Source organism: Oncorhynchus keta, chromosome 1 (assembly GCF_023373465.1).
Source record: "Oncorhynchus keta strain PuntledgeMale-10-30-2019 chromosome 1, Oket_V2, whole genome shotgun sequence".
NCBI classification, from domain to species: domain Eukaryota; kingdom Metazoa; phylum Chordata; class Actinopteri; order Salmoniformes; family Salmonidae; genus Oncorhynchus; species Oncorhynchus keta.
This window is the reverse complement of record NC_068421.1, coordinates 25,088,173-25,104,717: the sequence shown is the minus strand read 5'-3', so window position 1 is coordinate 25,104,717 and position 16,545 is coordinate 25,088,173. Positions and strand designations below refer to the sequence as shown.

Here is a 16,545-nt window from a genome sequence, read left to right as displayed (position 1 = left end):
TGGTGTGTGAGCTGCTAATGGAGAATGGCTGTAATTTTTTCAGTATAGGCAGTTATGTCATATGTCAGAGGCTACGGTGTGCAGATAGGATTCCACTGTTATTGTGACTCCCATTGTATTTTATTTTCTCTTTTGTGTTATTTCATGTTTTGTATTATTATATAGTTTTTTTGTAAAATGCCTTGGTGGTTGCGATAAAGGACTGGGGATGTTGTGATGTCAATGTCGCCATGTTCTCAAATTTGAAAATAAATATGTGATATAGATATAAAAACAAAAGATATGTGATTTGAATCCAGTGTTGTGCAACAGAACTATCTCTGTAATATGTTTCCAGCAGTAATCACACTTGGCAATTAGATTTGGCTTTATCTGTATTTAAAGGCTGTTTTCGATCAGATCCGCTTTAGCTGACATCCACATAGAGGTTGTTGTTTTTGCGGTGTCGGAGGTGGAACTGTGTTAGAGCTGTTAAATCCACACGTGGTTCCTGACATTATTCCTAAAGCAGATATTCTCTTTCACATATCATCTGTGGTAATCAACCGTGTCCCTTTCTCAATAAACCACCCCTGCATTCCCTCAATGTTTTATTTCCCAGGTGTCACTTAGCAATCATTTCAAACACTTTATTTGCATAGTTCATATGTAGATGCTTTAGACTAACTATCTACTAACCTCATCCTTGACTTAAAGTTAACCCTTGGCATAACCTTAACCTAACCCTTATTCTAAACCTAACCCTAACCGTAAGCTTAGCAGGCATTTGCTTATCAATAATTAGTTTGTTGATAGCATGATAATCTGTAGAGCATCTACAGGCACAATCTATCCAAATAAAGTGTGACTAAATTGTTTATCATTCACAATCTCTGTGCTCTGTGCTTGCCTAAAGGTGAGGGGGTTCAACCTTGGGACATAGTTATTTTTAAGTTAAAAGGGTAAGGCCCAGGTTAGGGTTAGTATTTTCTAGCATACTTTCAATCATGCATGAAGTGATGGAATAATGTCATTATATTTCAGAATTAACAACTTTTTCATAACTTGATCTGTGAAAATATGCGGAAGCAGATGTTTGGAGAAAGATTAAGCAATTATTGCTGTACGTTTAAGGCAGGTTTACTGATACACCCCAGGGGGGCGACATTGATGTACACTTTCTGTTATACAATGTTGCACACGGAAAGCGATTTAGGCTGCCAGAGAGGCTATGACTACACAGGCAGTTCAATTCTGATCTTTTTTTCACTAATTGGTCTTTTGACCAATCAGATCAGCTCTGAAAAATATCTGATTTGAAAATAACTATTTATGTGTGAGAAATATCCAGTAGGCAAACATGAGTCCACCATTCCAGGTTGAATACTAGAACGTGTAAAATGAAACACATGGCTTAAGAGACCACAAAACTTTTATTTACAAACTACATTCATACAAACAAGGCCACAGGTACAGTGCCTTGCGAAAGTATTCGGCCCCCTTGAACTTTGCGACCTTTTGCCACATTTCAGGCTTCAAACAAAGATATAAAACTGCATTTTTTTGTGAAGAATCAACAACAAGTGGGACACAATCATGAAGTGGAACGATATTTATTGGATATTTCAAACTTTTTTAACAAATCAAAAACGGAACAATTGGGCGTGCAAAATTATTCAGCCCCCTTAAGTTAATACTTTGTAGCGCCACCTTTTGCTGCGATTACAGCTGTAAGTCGCTTGGGGTATGTCTCTATCAGTTTTGCACATCGAGAGACTGAATTTCTTTCCCATTCCTCCTTGCAAAACAGCCCGAGCTCAGCGAGGTTGGATGGAGAGCATTTGTGAACAGCAGTTTTCAGTTCTTTCCACAGATTCTCGATTGGATTCAGGTCTGGACTTTGACTTGGCCATTCTAACACCTGGATATGTTTATTTTTGAACCATTCCATTGTAGATTTTGCTTTATGTTTTGGATCATTGTCTTGTTGGAAGACAAATCTCCGTCCCAGTCTCAGGTCTTTTGCAGACTCCATCAGGTTTTCTTCCAGAATGGTCCTGTATTTGGCTCCATCCATCTTCCCATCAATTTTAACCATCTTCCCTGTCCCTGCTGAAGAAAAGCAGGCCCAAACCATGATGCTGCCACCACCATGTTTGACAGTGGGGATGGTGTGTTCAGGGTGATAAGCTGTGTTACTTTTACGCCAAACATAACGTTTTTCATTGTTGCCAAAAAGTTCAATTTTGGTTTCATCTGACCAGAGCACCTTCTTCCACATGTTTGGTGTGTCTCCCAGGTGGCTTGTGGTAAACATTAAACAACACTTTTTATGGATCTTTAAGAAATGGCTTTCTTCTTGCCACTCTTCCATAAAGGCCAGATTTGTGCAATATACGACTAATTGTTGTCCTATGGACAGAGTCTCCCACCTCAGCTGTAGATCTCTGCAGTTCATCCAGAGTGATCATGGGCCTCTTGGCTGCATCTCTGATCAGTCTTCTCCTTGTATGAGCTGAAAGTTTAGAGGGACGGCCAGGTCTTGGTAGATTTGCAGTGGTCTGATACTCCTTCCATTTCAATATTATCGCTTGCACAGTGCTCCTTGGGATGTTTAAAGCTTGGGAAATCTTTTTGTATCCAAATCCGGCTTCAAACTTCTTCACAACAGTATCTCGGACCTGCCCGGTGTGTTCATTGTTCTTCACCTTTGCGCTTTTAACGGACCTCTGAGACTATCAAAGTGCAGGTGCATTTATACGGAGACTTGATTACACACAGGTGGATTGTATTTATCATCATTAGTCATTTAGGTCAACATTGGATCATTCAGAGATCCTCACTGAACTTCTGGAGAGAGTTTGCTGCACTGAAAGTAAAGGGGCTGAATAATTTTGCACGCCCAATTTTTCAGTTTTTGATTTGTTAAAAAAGTTTGAAATATCCAATAAATGTCGTTCCACTTCATGATTGTGTCCCACTTGTTGTTGATTCTTCACAAAAAAATACAGTTTTATATCTTTATGTTTAAAGCCTGAAATGTGGCAAAAGGTCGCAAAGTTCAAGGGGGACGAATACTTTCGCAAGGCACTGTAGGTATTTACAGAAGTGTGTGTGTGTGTGTGTATGTGTTGACCCCTCACTGCAGTCACCCCCTACATGGCCAGTGCTACAGACATTGGCTTCAGGTCAAGGCTGCAAGGTGGTGCAGCTAAGAGAAGAGAGGTAGCAGTTCACGTTCAGGTGTCCATATGTGACATGGCAGTGTAACCATCAGAGGATGACTTCATTAGACAAGTTGATGGTTAATGCACATTCTGATGATGGTGAAATGTGGTTTAGCTAGATGATATCATGATGCTGATCTTAGGCCAGTTACAGACATCATAGTTTTTCCCAAAGGTAAAGTAGCAGATTTTTTTTTATGACAGTGCTGCATGAACCAGCAGAGGTAGACGGAGGGTGTAAACTGTAGGTTATGTAGGATTAAACTGTGCAAGATATGGGCAGTAGAAACAGTGACATGTGTCTCAAACTGTAGTCATGACTTTGAGAGAGCCGGCGCGGAATCGCAGAATCTTCTTCTTCAGGGCGTGAGAGGCTTTGATTTTGACAAAGGCCTTCGGCTGCGAGGAGGCCTCTGGGGAGGCCTTAGGGGAGGAGGAAGCGGAGGGGGCCAGGCGAGGGGGCAGCTGCTGGGGCCATACCAGCCCCCCCTCATCAGAATCACTGGAGAGAGAGCTGGAGGCAGGGGAGTACACCTCACTCATGCTGGACTCTGACTCCCCAGGGGCGGCCCGCACATAGCCCTCCTCTCCCCGACACAGAGGTGCTCTCTCTGGGTATTCTAAGAGGCAAGGCTGGGCATGGACCTGGGAGTGGTGGTTGGGGTTGGGATGAGAGCAGGCCTGAGTGTGGCGGGCCCTACGAGGTGGGCGTCTGTGGGCCTGCTCACCCTGGGTCTCCCCTTCCTCCTGGCTGAGCTCCAGGGTGGAGCACCAGCGTCGTCCCCCAGCATTGTTCTTATGCTGGGGGCCTGCATATGGGACCTGGCCCCTCTGGTGCTGGGGGTGCTCGGCTGTGCTGTACCTGCGTTTAGGGAGAGCCCTCTTCCCCATCAGACTGTTCTCAGACTGGGAGCGGCAGGTCTTGTGGCCAGGCTTCTTGGAGCTCTGTCTCTCCTCATGGCTTTTCTTCTCCATGGCCCTGGGCTTTGAGCTGCTCTGGTCTGGGGACACAAAGGTTTGGCTGGGCTTGGAGGGCTCTAGAAGATAGTGTGAGGGGGAGCGTTCTGGAGGAAAGTGTGAGGGGGAGCGTACAGAGGTGTGGCAGGCCTGCCCAGGGATGTACTGGGCACTGACCAAGTGGTTATATGAAGCCGGGGAGTGGGGCAGCGCAGGGTAGTGCTTGGGGGAATCAGACGCACTACTAATACAAGGGTCCAGAGCTCCACAAGTGGGGTCCAGGGAGGGTGTATGGCCCCCGGCCAGGAAGTGGGGTCTAAAGTGGGGGTAGGGTAAAGACCGATAACAGTCCTTCTCCATGGATGGGGCCTCTCCCCCCCATTCCTCCCTGTCTAGCGAGTCACACCACCAGGCCTGGCACTCAGGGTCAGGGTAGAGGTCCTGTGGGTCAGAGATGCAGTGCTCGGAGGTGTGAAGAGTAGGTTTCCTTCGCAGGCTGCTCTGCCTGTTTATGCTGGAGGAGTAGGGGGTGGAGGGGTCAGGCCCCAGGCTGGTACGAGGCATGCATGGCCGGGGTGAGAGCGCGTAGCGATGGATGAGACCCAGGATGTAGCCTTTAACCCTCATGGCCTGCTGGAAATCCTCCTGGGTGGCCTGGTCCTCATCCTCCCAACCCTGGGCACAGTGTAGGTCCCACCGCCAGGGCTCCTCGGCCGTACCCTCCTCAGCGATTTCCTCAAGGTGTGGATAGGGGGCGGCGAAGGAGAGAGGAACAGTAGCATGAGGGGCTGGCTCCATCAGACTCTCACCTGTCAGCTGGAGGGCATAGCCTGTAGACAGAGAGCACAGAGAGAAGTCAAATGATCATTTGACGGGTTTGTTTTACTACTGATACGAGCACTTAATGCAACTAAAATAATGATGCAATAAAGTAAAGACAGTCCATGGTATTGTTGCTATGATACCATGAACCCTATTGTGGTTGAAAGAGAGCTGTTGAAAGTGGAGAGTGGAACTGAACTCACCCAGAGACTTCGGCCTCTCTGTGCTGCTGAAGCCCCAGCCAGGGTGGGGCTCTAGGAAGTCAGAGCGACAGGAATGCCCCTTTGGAGACTGGCTCTCACTCAACTCATAGAGCCCTGGGAAACACAGATGATGTCACTCATAAGACCGCTATCAGGCTTTCTCAAACCATATGCTGACAAAACTCATTTCCAATTTTATGTCCCTTTGACAAACCACAGAACAACTAACAGTAGCAAGAAGGGCATGAAAACAACCTTTGTCAAAACTAATGAAATGTTAGTCATTATATATGTACTTCAGTGAAATATAGGGCCACAATTCATGTAAAAAAGTACACAGAAAATATACAGAACATGGGTCAAACATGCAAAAAATAAGTTTAATTAAAGTGTCTACATTAAGAAAAATATAACCACACAATGCCCCTCTGATGTGGATCAGAGGTTAAAGTTCAGAGGTCAGAGAATTGAAAGGTGGTAGCATGAGGAGTACCTGAGTTGGGCCGACTGTCCCCTTGGGTCCCCTCATAGGTGACATCATCTGTGTCCACTCTCAGCTCGCCCACCTGCTGTTCCAGTGCCAGCATCAGCCCCCAGGGGGAGCTCTGGAGCGCACTCTGAGACAGACCAATACACAAGCATGATCACACAAACCCAAGACATGTACAACTCAAAAGTTTGGACACACCTCATTCAAGGTTTTTATTTATTTTTTACTATTTTCTACATGGTAGAATAATAGCGAAGACCTCAAAACTATGAAATAACACATATGGAATCCTGTACCAATCAAAAAAGTGTTAAACAAATCAAAATAGCGGTAGAGATACTCTTAATGATCGGCCATGAAAAGCCAACTGACATTTACTCCTGAGGTGCTGACTTGCTGCACCCTCGACAACTACTGTGATTATTATTATTTGACCATGCTGGTCATTTATGAACATTTGAACATCCACCCGGCACAGCCAGAAGAGGACTGGCCACCCCTCATAGCCTGGTTCCTCTCTAGGTTTCTTCCTAGGTTTTGGCCTTTCTAGGGAGTTTTTCCTAGCCACCGTGCTTCTACACCTGCATTGCTTGCTGTTTGGGGTTTTAGGCTGGGTTTCTGTACAGCACTTTGAGATATCAGCTGATGTAAAAAGGGCTATATAAATAAATTTGATTTGATAATTAGGGCCGATTTCATAACAATCGGAAATCTGTATTTTTGGACATCGATTGGGCCAAGATGGCCAAGATGTTTTTTTTTTTTTTACACCATCATTGAATCTTTATTTAACTAGGCATGTCAGTTAAGAACACAATCTTATTTTCAATGACTTCAATGACTGGGTTAACTGCCTTGTTCAGGGTCAGAACAACAGATTTTTACCTTGTCAGCTCGGGGATTCAATCTTGCAACCTTACAGTTAACAAGTCCAACGCTCTAACCACCTGCCTCGTGAGGATCCTGCCTGTTACGCGAATGCAGTAAGCCAAAGTAAGTTGCTAGCTAGAATTAAACTTATCTTATAAAAAACAATCAATCAATCATAATCACTAGTTAACTACACATGGTTGATGATATTACTAGTTTATCTAGCGTGTCCTGCATATTATCGATGTGGTGTGTACTTGCGAAAAAGGACTGTTGTTGTTCCAATGTGTATCTTAACCATAAACATCAATGCGGCAGGGTAGCCTAGTGGTTAGAGCGTTGGACTAATAACCAGAAGGTTGCAAGTTCAAACCCCCGAGCTGTCAAGGTACAAATCTGTCGTTCTGCCCCTGAACAGGCAGTTAAGCCGCTGTTCCTAGGCCGTCTTTGAAAATAAGAATTTGTTCTTAACTGACTTGCCTGGTTAAATAAAGGTACAATTAAAAAATGCCTTTCCTCTTGAGACTCTAGGGACAGTATTTCATTTTTGGATGAAAAACATTCCCGTTTTAAAATCAATACACAGAAGTATATATTTTTAAACCTGCATATTTAGCTAAAAGAAATCCAGGTTAGCAGGCAATATTACCAGGTGAAATTGTGTCACTTCTCTTGCGTTCATCGCACGCAGAGTCAGGGTATATGCAACAGTTTGGGCCGCCTAATTTGCCTAAATTTTACGTAATTATGACATAACATTGAAGGTTGTGTCATGTAACAGGAATATTTAGACTGATGGATGCCACCCGTTAGATAAAATACGGAACGGTTCCGTATTTCACTGAAAGAATAAACGTCTTCTTTTCGAGATGATAGTTTCCAGATTCAACCATATTAATGACCTAAGGCTCGTATTTCAGTGTGTTATTATGTTATAATTAAGTCTATGATTTGATAGAGCAGTCTGACTGAGCGATGGTTGGCACCAGCAGGCTCGTAAGCATTCACTCAAACAGCACTTTAGTGCGTTTTGCCAGCAGCTCTTCACAATGCTTCAAGCATGGAGCTGTTTATGACTTCAAGCCTATCAACTTCTGAGATTAGGCTGGTGTAACCGATGTGAAATGGCTAGCTAGTTAGCGGGGTGCGCACTAATAGCGTTTCAAACGTCACTCGCTCTGATACTTGGAGTGGTGGTTCCCCTTGCTCTGCATGGGTAACGCTGCTTCGAGGGTGGCTGTTGTCGATGTGTTCCTGGGGCGAGGAGAGGGACGGAAGCTATACTGTTACACTGGCAATACTAAAGTGCCTATAAGAACATCCAATAGTCAAAGGTATATGAAATACAAATGGTATAGAGAGAAATAGTCCTAAAAATACTATATTAACTACAACCTAAAACCTCTTACCTTACCTTCTCATGTTCTGAGCAAGGAACTTAAACGTTAGCTTTTTTACATGGCACATATTTTACATGGCACACATTTTTACATGGCACATATTACTTTCTTCTCCAACACTTTGTTTTTGCATTATTTAAACCAAATTGAACATGTTTCATTATTTATTTGAGGCTAAATTGATTTTATTGATGTATTATGTTAGGTTAAACAAGTGTACATTCAGTATTGTTGTAAATGTCATTATTACAAATAAAAAAGTTTTTTTTAAATCGGCCGATTAATCGGCATCGGCTTTTTTTGGTCCTCCAATAATCAGTATCGGTATTGAAAAATCATAATCGGTCGACCTCTAGCTGAGATGTTATTTTTGTGGACAGCAGGGAGGAAGAAAAAGTGCAATTGGACATGCTTGTTCAAGTCAGCCAGGCAATTTCAGGTCATCTGAGGAGCACTCACAGCCAACAAGGCGCGCAAGGGGCTAAATTCAAAAAGGATGTAGCTGTACACTGCTGGAATGCAAAGGATTTATTAAAAGTGACCAAGGTTTCAGCAGCAAGCTGACTCCATCAGTGTGGCAGGGAGGGACAATTCTTCCTTGAATTAAATGACAGTATGTAGAGTGTGCAAAGACAGATTAATGAAAAATTCAGTCTGTCATTTTGTCATAATAAGGAGCCAACCTTAACCTGAGCCAAACCAGCATCATACCAATGCAAGCTAACATAATGAGCTAGACAGTATAAAAACACTCCATATACTGTAGATCCCAACTTTCCTATTCGGATGCTGAGTCAAAAAACAACAAGCAGCACCATATCTGGTCATGAGGTTGGCTGCTGTTTTGGTCACTCAGCAGCGCTGGAATAATTTCTGGGATTCTGGGTCATTTTTCTCAGGCAGACAAGAGTAGATCAGTGTGATAGAAGCTCTGTGTTTGCGAAGAGACAAAATACCCAAGCCAGGCTGTGTCTACCCAAGCATCCATTATGCAATGAAACCTATTGGAGATATGCTTTCTGTCACTAAAATAATATCAAACATGAAACCATTGTATTATGGTGGTTACTAATAGGTGAGTGGAAGAGATCTCCAAGTTTTATAGCTACCTGAGTGCGAGCAAAATAAATAATACAAGGAAAGAAGGAGGAAGAGAGTGTATTGGAAATCAATATATCCATGACACACTTTCACCCAATTGATCATTAGGCCTAGGTCCTCCGGCAAGCTCACATGGATCTAGAACTAGCAGACACTGTGACAATTAGGCTGGCTAATTAAAACATAATGACACAGAACACAAACAAAGCTTTGAGGACACACACACACAGGAGACATAATAATATAATATATGCCATTTAGCAGACGCTTTTATCCAAAGCGACTTACAGTCATGTGTGCATACATTCTACGTATGGGTGGTCCCGGGAATCGAACCCACTACCCTGGCGTTACAAGCGCCATGCTCTACCAACTGTGCTACAGAAGGACCACACACAAACATAGCTGACTTCCAGAGTGTGTAGCTCTGTAGGGGTCTCTGGCAGCTCCCTTTCATGACGATACTTTTGATTCTGCTGCATTATTCATTGACGCCTCTTGATCTCATAACGCACACTGCCTGGTGTCATTACCATTTGACTGCATCCTGTGCTCTCTCCGGTGGAGAGAGGGATGGAAGGGGAGCAGTCAGGCAGCTTCGTGGCAGCACAGACATGCACGCACACACACACCATGTTTACATAACAGGCGTGAATGGGGCATGCAGGCTGCACACGCCAGCCTCTGTGGTCTGCCTCACCAGCAAGGACAACAGGCTCTTGATGGACTCTATCCAGCTTGACTTCAGTCAGTCAGTGCTCAGGTGACACAGCTGCTCAGAATCTCCAGCTCAGGGGGAAGCTAGGTTAAAGAAGACATTACGGGACAAGGCCCGAGCCCAGGCAGCTCTCACCTACCCACATCATCAGTCACTCAAATCCCCGAGCCCAGGCAGCTCTCACCTACCCATATCATCAGTCACTCAAATCCCCGGACCCAGGCAGCTCTCACCCATCCAGATATCAGTCACTCAAAGTCCCGGGCCCAGGCAGTTCTCACCCACCCAGATATCAGTCACTCAAATCCCCGGACCCAGGCAGCTCTCACCCACCCATATCATCAGTCACTCAAATCCCCGGACCCAGGCAGCTCTCACCTACCCATATCATCAGTCACTCAAAGCCCCAGGACCAGGCAGTTCTCACCCACCCAGACATCAGTCACTCACCACGGAGAAGGGAACTCACACTAATGATGTGGCACTCACAGTAATGATGTGGCACTCTATGGAAGACATGGGCACACAGCATCTTAGACATGCCCAAATCACCACACACTGAGGCCAAGCACATAGATCAATAGAGACGCAGATGTATGCGCTCGCACACACACAAGTCTATTGACACACACGCACACACGGGCTTGCTAATGCTTGCACTCTCCAAACACACACAGCATGGTGGCTCAGAGTGCGGTCAATGTCTTGTGCTTTACCAGCTGCTGTCTGGCATGGCATGGCTATCAGCAACTACACACTGGGCCTCTGGGCCTATAGACAGGACAGGAGGCCCTGGGGCAAAAGCAAAGGCCAAGGTAACTGTCCCAAACACTCCCAGGAGAGGGCAACATGGGTCAGTAGCTTCTGTGTGAACCTACCTTAAAAAGACCACACAACATTGACTCTCTACATGCAATATGAGATTGGGTCCAGTGGGAAACACATGGAGAAGTGATGTTTGAAGGGCTCAATAGAGGCGGTTCAATTAGACATTCTTGTTACACAATTCTCCAACCAATAATCTCCAAGGAATTTTCTGCAAAATTATTTGCATGCTTGGAAAGACAATTAAGTTCATATCTGTCAGTATCTATCGATCCAAATTTACAGATCCCTCAAATGGACCGACCGGAATGACTTAATGAAACGTGCACAACAAATTGCGAGAAAATGTGCGGCATTTAGGGGCAGTCACTCGTCGCACAGTGTAAAAAATAGTATTCACCATCACCGTCGAAGCGGAGCCAGTTTGCTCTGGGTTGGCATCTTATTGGGTGATGTGTTCCAGTTGTGCATTCAAAGCGGCGGCCGAGGTGCATGATTCGCCTGTCGGCACATCGAGGCCCTCGTGTGCATTAGTATTCCTCTCCATATGCGCCTATTGTTTGGGCCGCGGCGGAGGAGAGGAACGCGGGGGGGAGCTGGGAGGAGAGGGAGGCGGCTGCTTTAATTTCTTTCACCCTCTTTTATAGGAGCGTTCTATTGAGAACAGTGGGCCGTGTGCGAGTCGATGGTGTAGTATAGTCTAAAGGCCACTAGCCTGTATATCTTTCTTTTTTTAGAGGGCTGAAAATTGGGCGTAAGGAAATAACTGTTACATCCCTTTCATGCAAAAGAAAAACATGTATTGTTTGAATATATATATATATATTTTTTTACAAAAGCCCATTTTCTCTATAATAGGCTAATGTTAAGCATGCGTAATAGTTGCTATCACGGATAGTTAACGCTCTTTTTATTATTATTTGGGATGCCATCGGTTGGATGGTCGGATTCTCCGTACGCGAGGTGATTTGAGTGGTGGGACACGCATCACGCCCACCTCTGGCAGCATAGTACATCCCTGCCTATAAACTAACGTTAGTTCCCACAAGGACAACGAAAATCTCCACAGTCTAAAGAAACGTGCCTCATAACTTATATCTAAATCATATCATATATGATACTATACTATTAATATCAGATGAACATGTATGTAATACAAATGTAACTATTCACACGTCCTATCAGCTCCCGTTGTGAACTCATTTGAAAAATAAAAGTCAACGAATGAATATGTATAAACACTTGCTAAGTAAAATACAACATAAATGTAGGACCATGCAGGGAACATGCAGGGAACAATGGGTCATTAAACAGTGGACTCCAAAAGACGGGTGCTCCACCCCCCATTCCGTTTCCCCAAGGCATATATTTGCAGCCGAAGGATGGAAACGATTAGATCCTTTCAGATGGGGATACTATTAATCAAGTTAAGTAACTTTTCTTGCAGATAAGTTTCGTCGCTGGACAATAGGCGCACACCACCAATGCATTGTCCACTAACGGGGGAAAATAAATCGTATTTTATATAGGCTACGTAGCCTATCCCTCTATAGAGCCTAGGGGTAAACTGGGGGTTAATCGCGGTGGCGACCGACCACCCGGGTCGAGTAGCCATTCTGTGCACTACAACAATGTTCCTACGAGGTGAATTAGCCTATATATTTGTCACATAAAAAGGCAACAATGTCCAAACTACCTCCACCTCTTTTAACGTCTTACCAGATGACGTCTCAATGTCAAGTTCTCTTGCCCCCAACTGCTGAAACCCGATAGCTCGTTCCTTGTGTAATTTTCGGGCATGGGCTCCCCCAGGGCCAGAGCACCGAGGACCAGGCACTCCTGCCTCTGCTTGCGGATCTCCAGCTCACAAAGTCCGGTCAGACTGGCCTCCATACGTTCCTTATTCCGACTGCGCTCCGCAGTCATTGGGAAAGAAAAGGCACCGTACATGGTTCCAAAACCTTTTCCAATGGTTTGATAGAAACACCTGAATAACTTGCAATATTTATTTTTACAAAATATTCTTGCTCAAGTCCTTATCTTGTTGTTTTTGACCCCCCCTTGTTGCAACCACTTTTGTTCTTCATCGCACATGTGGATATCCAAGCTGATTTCTTTGCATTTAGGTTAGGCTATAACGCTGGTTGCCTATTTGCAGCATGAGTGCCTGTGGCTGTGCGCTATACATTTTCTATTTCGTAGCTGTCAGACGTAGAATGGTGTGCTCCGCCCTCCTCCACAGTCTATTGGCTCTGATATCACAGTCAGGATTTCATCCACCCCTTGCAAACTAGCCTCAATTGTCATTTGATGAAGAATGCTGTGTGTCTTGGTGAGATGGCTATAGCCCATTCCCTATGTATTTTCTCATTACTTTTACGCACTATACATCTTCCCCAGCCATGCACACTCGAATACTGTGGGCTGGCCGGATGGTGTCATCCTGTTGATGGCATGCTTCATTGGGACATTTTGAATGAAATTTGACGATAAATAAGAGGATCAAGAGATATGAACTGGCCATTAACCCTTATCATCAATGGCATCGTTAGTCATATCCCAGTAAGCAACATGAATTAACACATATATTTTAGACATATTTTCCAGGCGTTGCCATCAGGTGCAATTTAGGTGCTGAATGAAAGATGAAAATACATTAAAAAATATATATTTTCCGGATGTTGAATGTAAAAAATGACTTTGAAAATACGTCTTTTTTTTGTTGTCATTGATTCTACGATTAAATTTCAACTGCACATACTGTATATTTTATGTCCCTTCTGTCACATCCACTTATGTTAGAACTGGCAGCAATTATGTTCAAACCTATAGAATAAACCAATAGACCATTCCAACTAGAATAACATTATCAGTAAGGTTTACAGAATTTTATTGTGTTGCTATGACTATTGTATGTTGTTGTGTAGATCTATCTACCTTAGTTGAATGCACGGTCTGGTCTGTAAGTGACTCCGGATAAAAGTAGATAGAGTACAGTACATTAGAGTAAAGTTGGAAATAATACAGTACCCTACTTTTCTTTACTGTACTCTACTGTCCCCTAGCTAAAAAACGTTAGCTGATCTGGACATTTCTGACAAGTTATAAATAGCTTTGTAAGGTGCATGCAATGACTGACATGACAAGAGGAAAGCTGATGATGCACTACCCAATTTCGAAATTGCACCTTGTGCATTCTATTACAACTTTAGGAGTAAGTTGAGAGCCGGACTGAGTTCTTAAAATTAGTATTATTGTATTATTGTTGTTTTTTATTGTTTTTTTTTTTTTTGGGGGCTACCGATCTCTCCCACGCAGCCTAACGCCTCCTCTGCTACCACACAGCCCAACGCTTCATTCTGCCCCCCACACAGCCTAAATCCACACATCCTAAATCCTCCTTCTGCTCCCACACAGCCTCCTTTTGCTCCCACACTTCCTATGCCTCACAGTCAGTCCTGTGTCTGCGCCTCCTAGGGACTGGGCGAGCACGAGAGTAGCGTCTGCGTCTGGGCTTATGATGATAGATGATATTTCAAACTATACAGATTGAGCGGCTGAACCCGCGCTATTTACAGCTTTCCGCGTCAGTGACATACGTCATCACATTCACATGACGCAACAACCAATAAAGCAAATCACTTGTGACGTCATCCCCATGGGACTATAAAAAGGGACTGCACGGCATCCCTCTGAATTCAGATGATATTTTGAAACGATCATGGATTCAATAGTTTTATACTAAATCAGAAGCATCAACAATAGCGGCAAAGCTGCCACAGATGTGGTTCTACTGTAGTTCTACTCCCGCGCCACAATGAGAAGTTACACCCCAAAAGTCCCTTCAGTGGTGGCCCGGCAATACTTGTCTGGAGCAGGCCAGCCTTGACAACAAGAGCTGCGGCAATCACCCATTGAAAATCTGGTGGATTTCTCTATTTATTTTTTTATTTTCTTTGCTTAAAATGTTTATTTCAAAAGTATATTTATTTGAATAAATAAATATATTTTAATATAACTTTCATTATTTATGTCGTATGTCTTTGTATATATTTGATACAAATTAAATATAACTTCAAAGAGATAAAAATTACACACTTAAAATGTGGAGGCTCAAAATACCATGTTTCTCTTAAAATGGGTATCTCAATTACCTTGAAAAGGCCTTTATGTAAGACATATTAGCTTGTTCTGTCACACCCTGATCTGTTTCACCCGTCTTTGTGATTGCCTCATCCAGGTGTCGCCCATCTTCCCCTGTGTATTTATTTATACCTGTGTTCTCTGTTTGCCTGTTGCCAGTTCGTCTTGTTTGTCAAGCTTACCAGCCTTTGTCCTGTCAACTCCTGGTTGCCTGTCCTGGGACCCTGAACCTGCTGCCTGACCACTCTACCTGAGCCTGCCTGCCGTCCTGTACCTTTGCCCCATCTGATTTCCGACCTGCCTGACCTGACCCTGTGCCTACCTGCCTTCCTGTACCTTTGCCTCAAATCAAATCAAATCAAATTGTATTTGTCACATACACATGACATGGTTAGCAGATGTTAATGCGAGTGTAGCGAAATGCTTGTGCTTCTAGTTCCGACAATGCAGTGATAACCAACAAGTAATCTAACTAACAATTCCAAAACTACTGTTTTGGAAGTGTAAGGGGATAAAGAATATGTACATAAGGATATATGAATGAGTGATGGTACAGAGCAGCATACAGTAGATGGTATCGAGTACAGTATATACATATGAGATGAGTATGTAGACAAAGTGAGTATGTAGACAAAGTGGCTAGTGATACATGTATTAACATAAGGATGCAGTCGATGATGTAGAGAGTACAGTATATACATACGTATGTATGCATATGAGATGAATAATGTAGGGTAAGTAACATTATAAGGTTTGTTTAAAGTGGCTAGTGATATATTTACATAATTCCCCATCAATTCCCATTATTAAAGTGGCTGGAGTTGGGTCAGTGTCAATGACAGTGTGTTGGCAGCAGCCACTCAATGTTAGTGGTGGCTGTTTAACAGTCTGATGGCCTTGAGATAGAAGCTGTTTTTCAGTCTCTCGGTCCCAGCTTTGATGCACCTGTACTTGACCTCCCTCGCCTTCTGGATGATAGCGGGGTGAACAGGCAGTGGTTCGGGTGGTTGATGTCCTTGATGATCTTTATGGCCTTCCTGTAACATCGGGTGGTGTAGGTGTCCTGGAGGGCAGGTAGTTTGACCCCGGTGATGCGGTGTGCAGACCTCACTACCCTCTGGAGAGCCTTACGGTTGAGGGCGGAGCAGTTGCCGTACCAGGCGGTGGGTGATACAGCCCGCCAGGATGTGCATCTGTAGAAGTTTGTGAGTGCTTTTGGTGACAAGCCGAATTTCTTCAGCCTCCTGAGGTTGAAGAGGCGCTGCTGCGCCTTCTTCACGACGCTGTCAGTGTGAGTGGACCAATTCAGTTTGTCTGTGATGTATGTGTATGCCGAGGAACTTAAAACTTGCTACCCTCTCCACTACTGTTCCATCGATGTGGATAGGGGGGTGTTCCCTCTGCTGTTTCCTGAAGTCCACAATCATCTCCTTAGTTTTGTTGACGTTGAGTGTGAGGTTATTTTCCTGACACCACACTCCGAGGGCCCTCACCTCCTCCCTGTAGGCAGTCTCGTCGTTGTTGGTAAGTAATCAAGCCTACCTCTACCACTGTTGTGTCGTCCGCAAACTTGATGATTGAGTTGGAGGCGTGCGTGGCCACGCAGTCGTGGGTGAACAGGGAGTCTAGGAGAGGGCTCAGAACACACCCTTGTGGGGCCCCCGTGTTGAGGATCAGCGGGAAGGAGATGTTGTTGCCTACCCACCACCTGGGGGCGGCCCGGCCCGTCAGGAAGTCCAGTACCCAGTTGCACAGGGCGGGGTCGAGACCCAGGGTCTCGAGCTTGATGACGAGCTTGGAGGGTACTATG

At 44.4% G+C, this 16,545-nt stretch overlaps 1 protein-coding gene across 1 annotated transcript; it reads right to left on the bottom strand.

The window, feature by feature from the left end:
- Nucleotides 1-1,487: 1,487 nt before the first annotated feature.
- LOC118394914 (dapper homolog 3-like) lies at nucleotides 1,488-12,739 on the bottom strand. Its single transcript, XM_035788575.2, has 4 exons — nucleotides 12,312-12,739; nucleotides 5,682-5,805; nucleotides 5,189-5,302; nucleotides 1,488-4,993 (listed from the first exon to the last, which is right to left on the bottom strand). The coding sequence occupies exons 1-4, from the start codon at nucleotides 12,540-12,542 to the stop codon at nucleotides 3,510-3,512; spliced, it is 1,953 nt and encodes a 650-aa protein (XP_035644468.1). The 5' UTR covers nucleotides 12,543-12,739; the 3' UTR covers nucleotides 1,488-3,509.
- Between the last annotated feature and the right edge of the window lie 3,806 nt (nucleotides 12,740-16,545).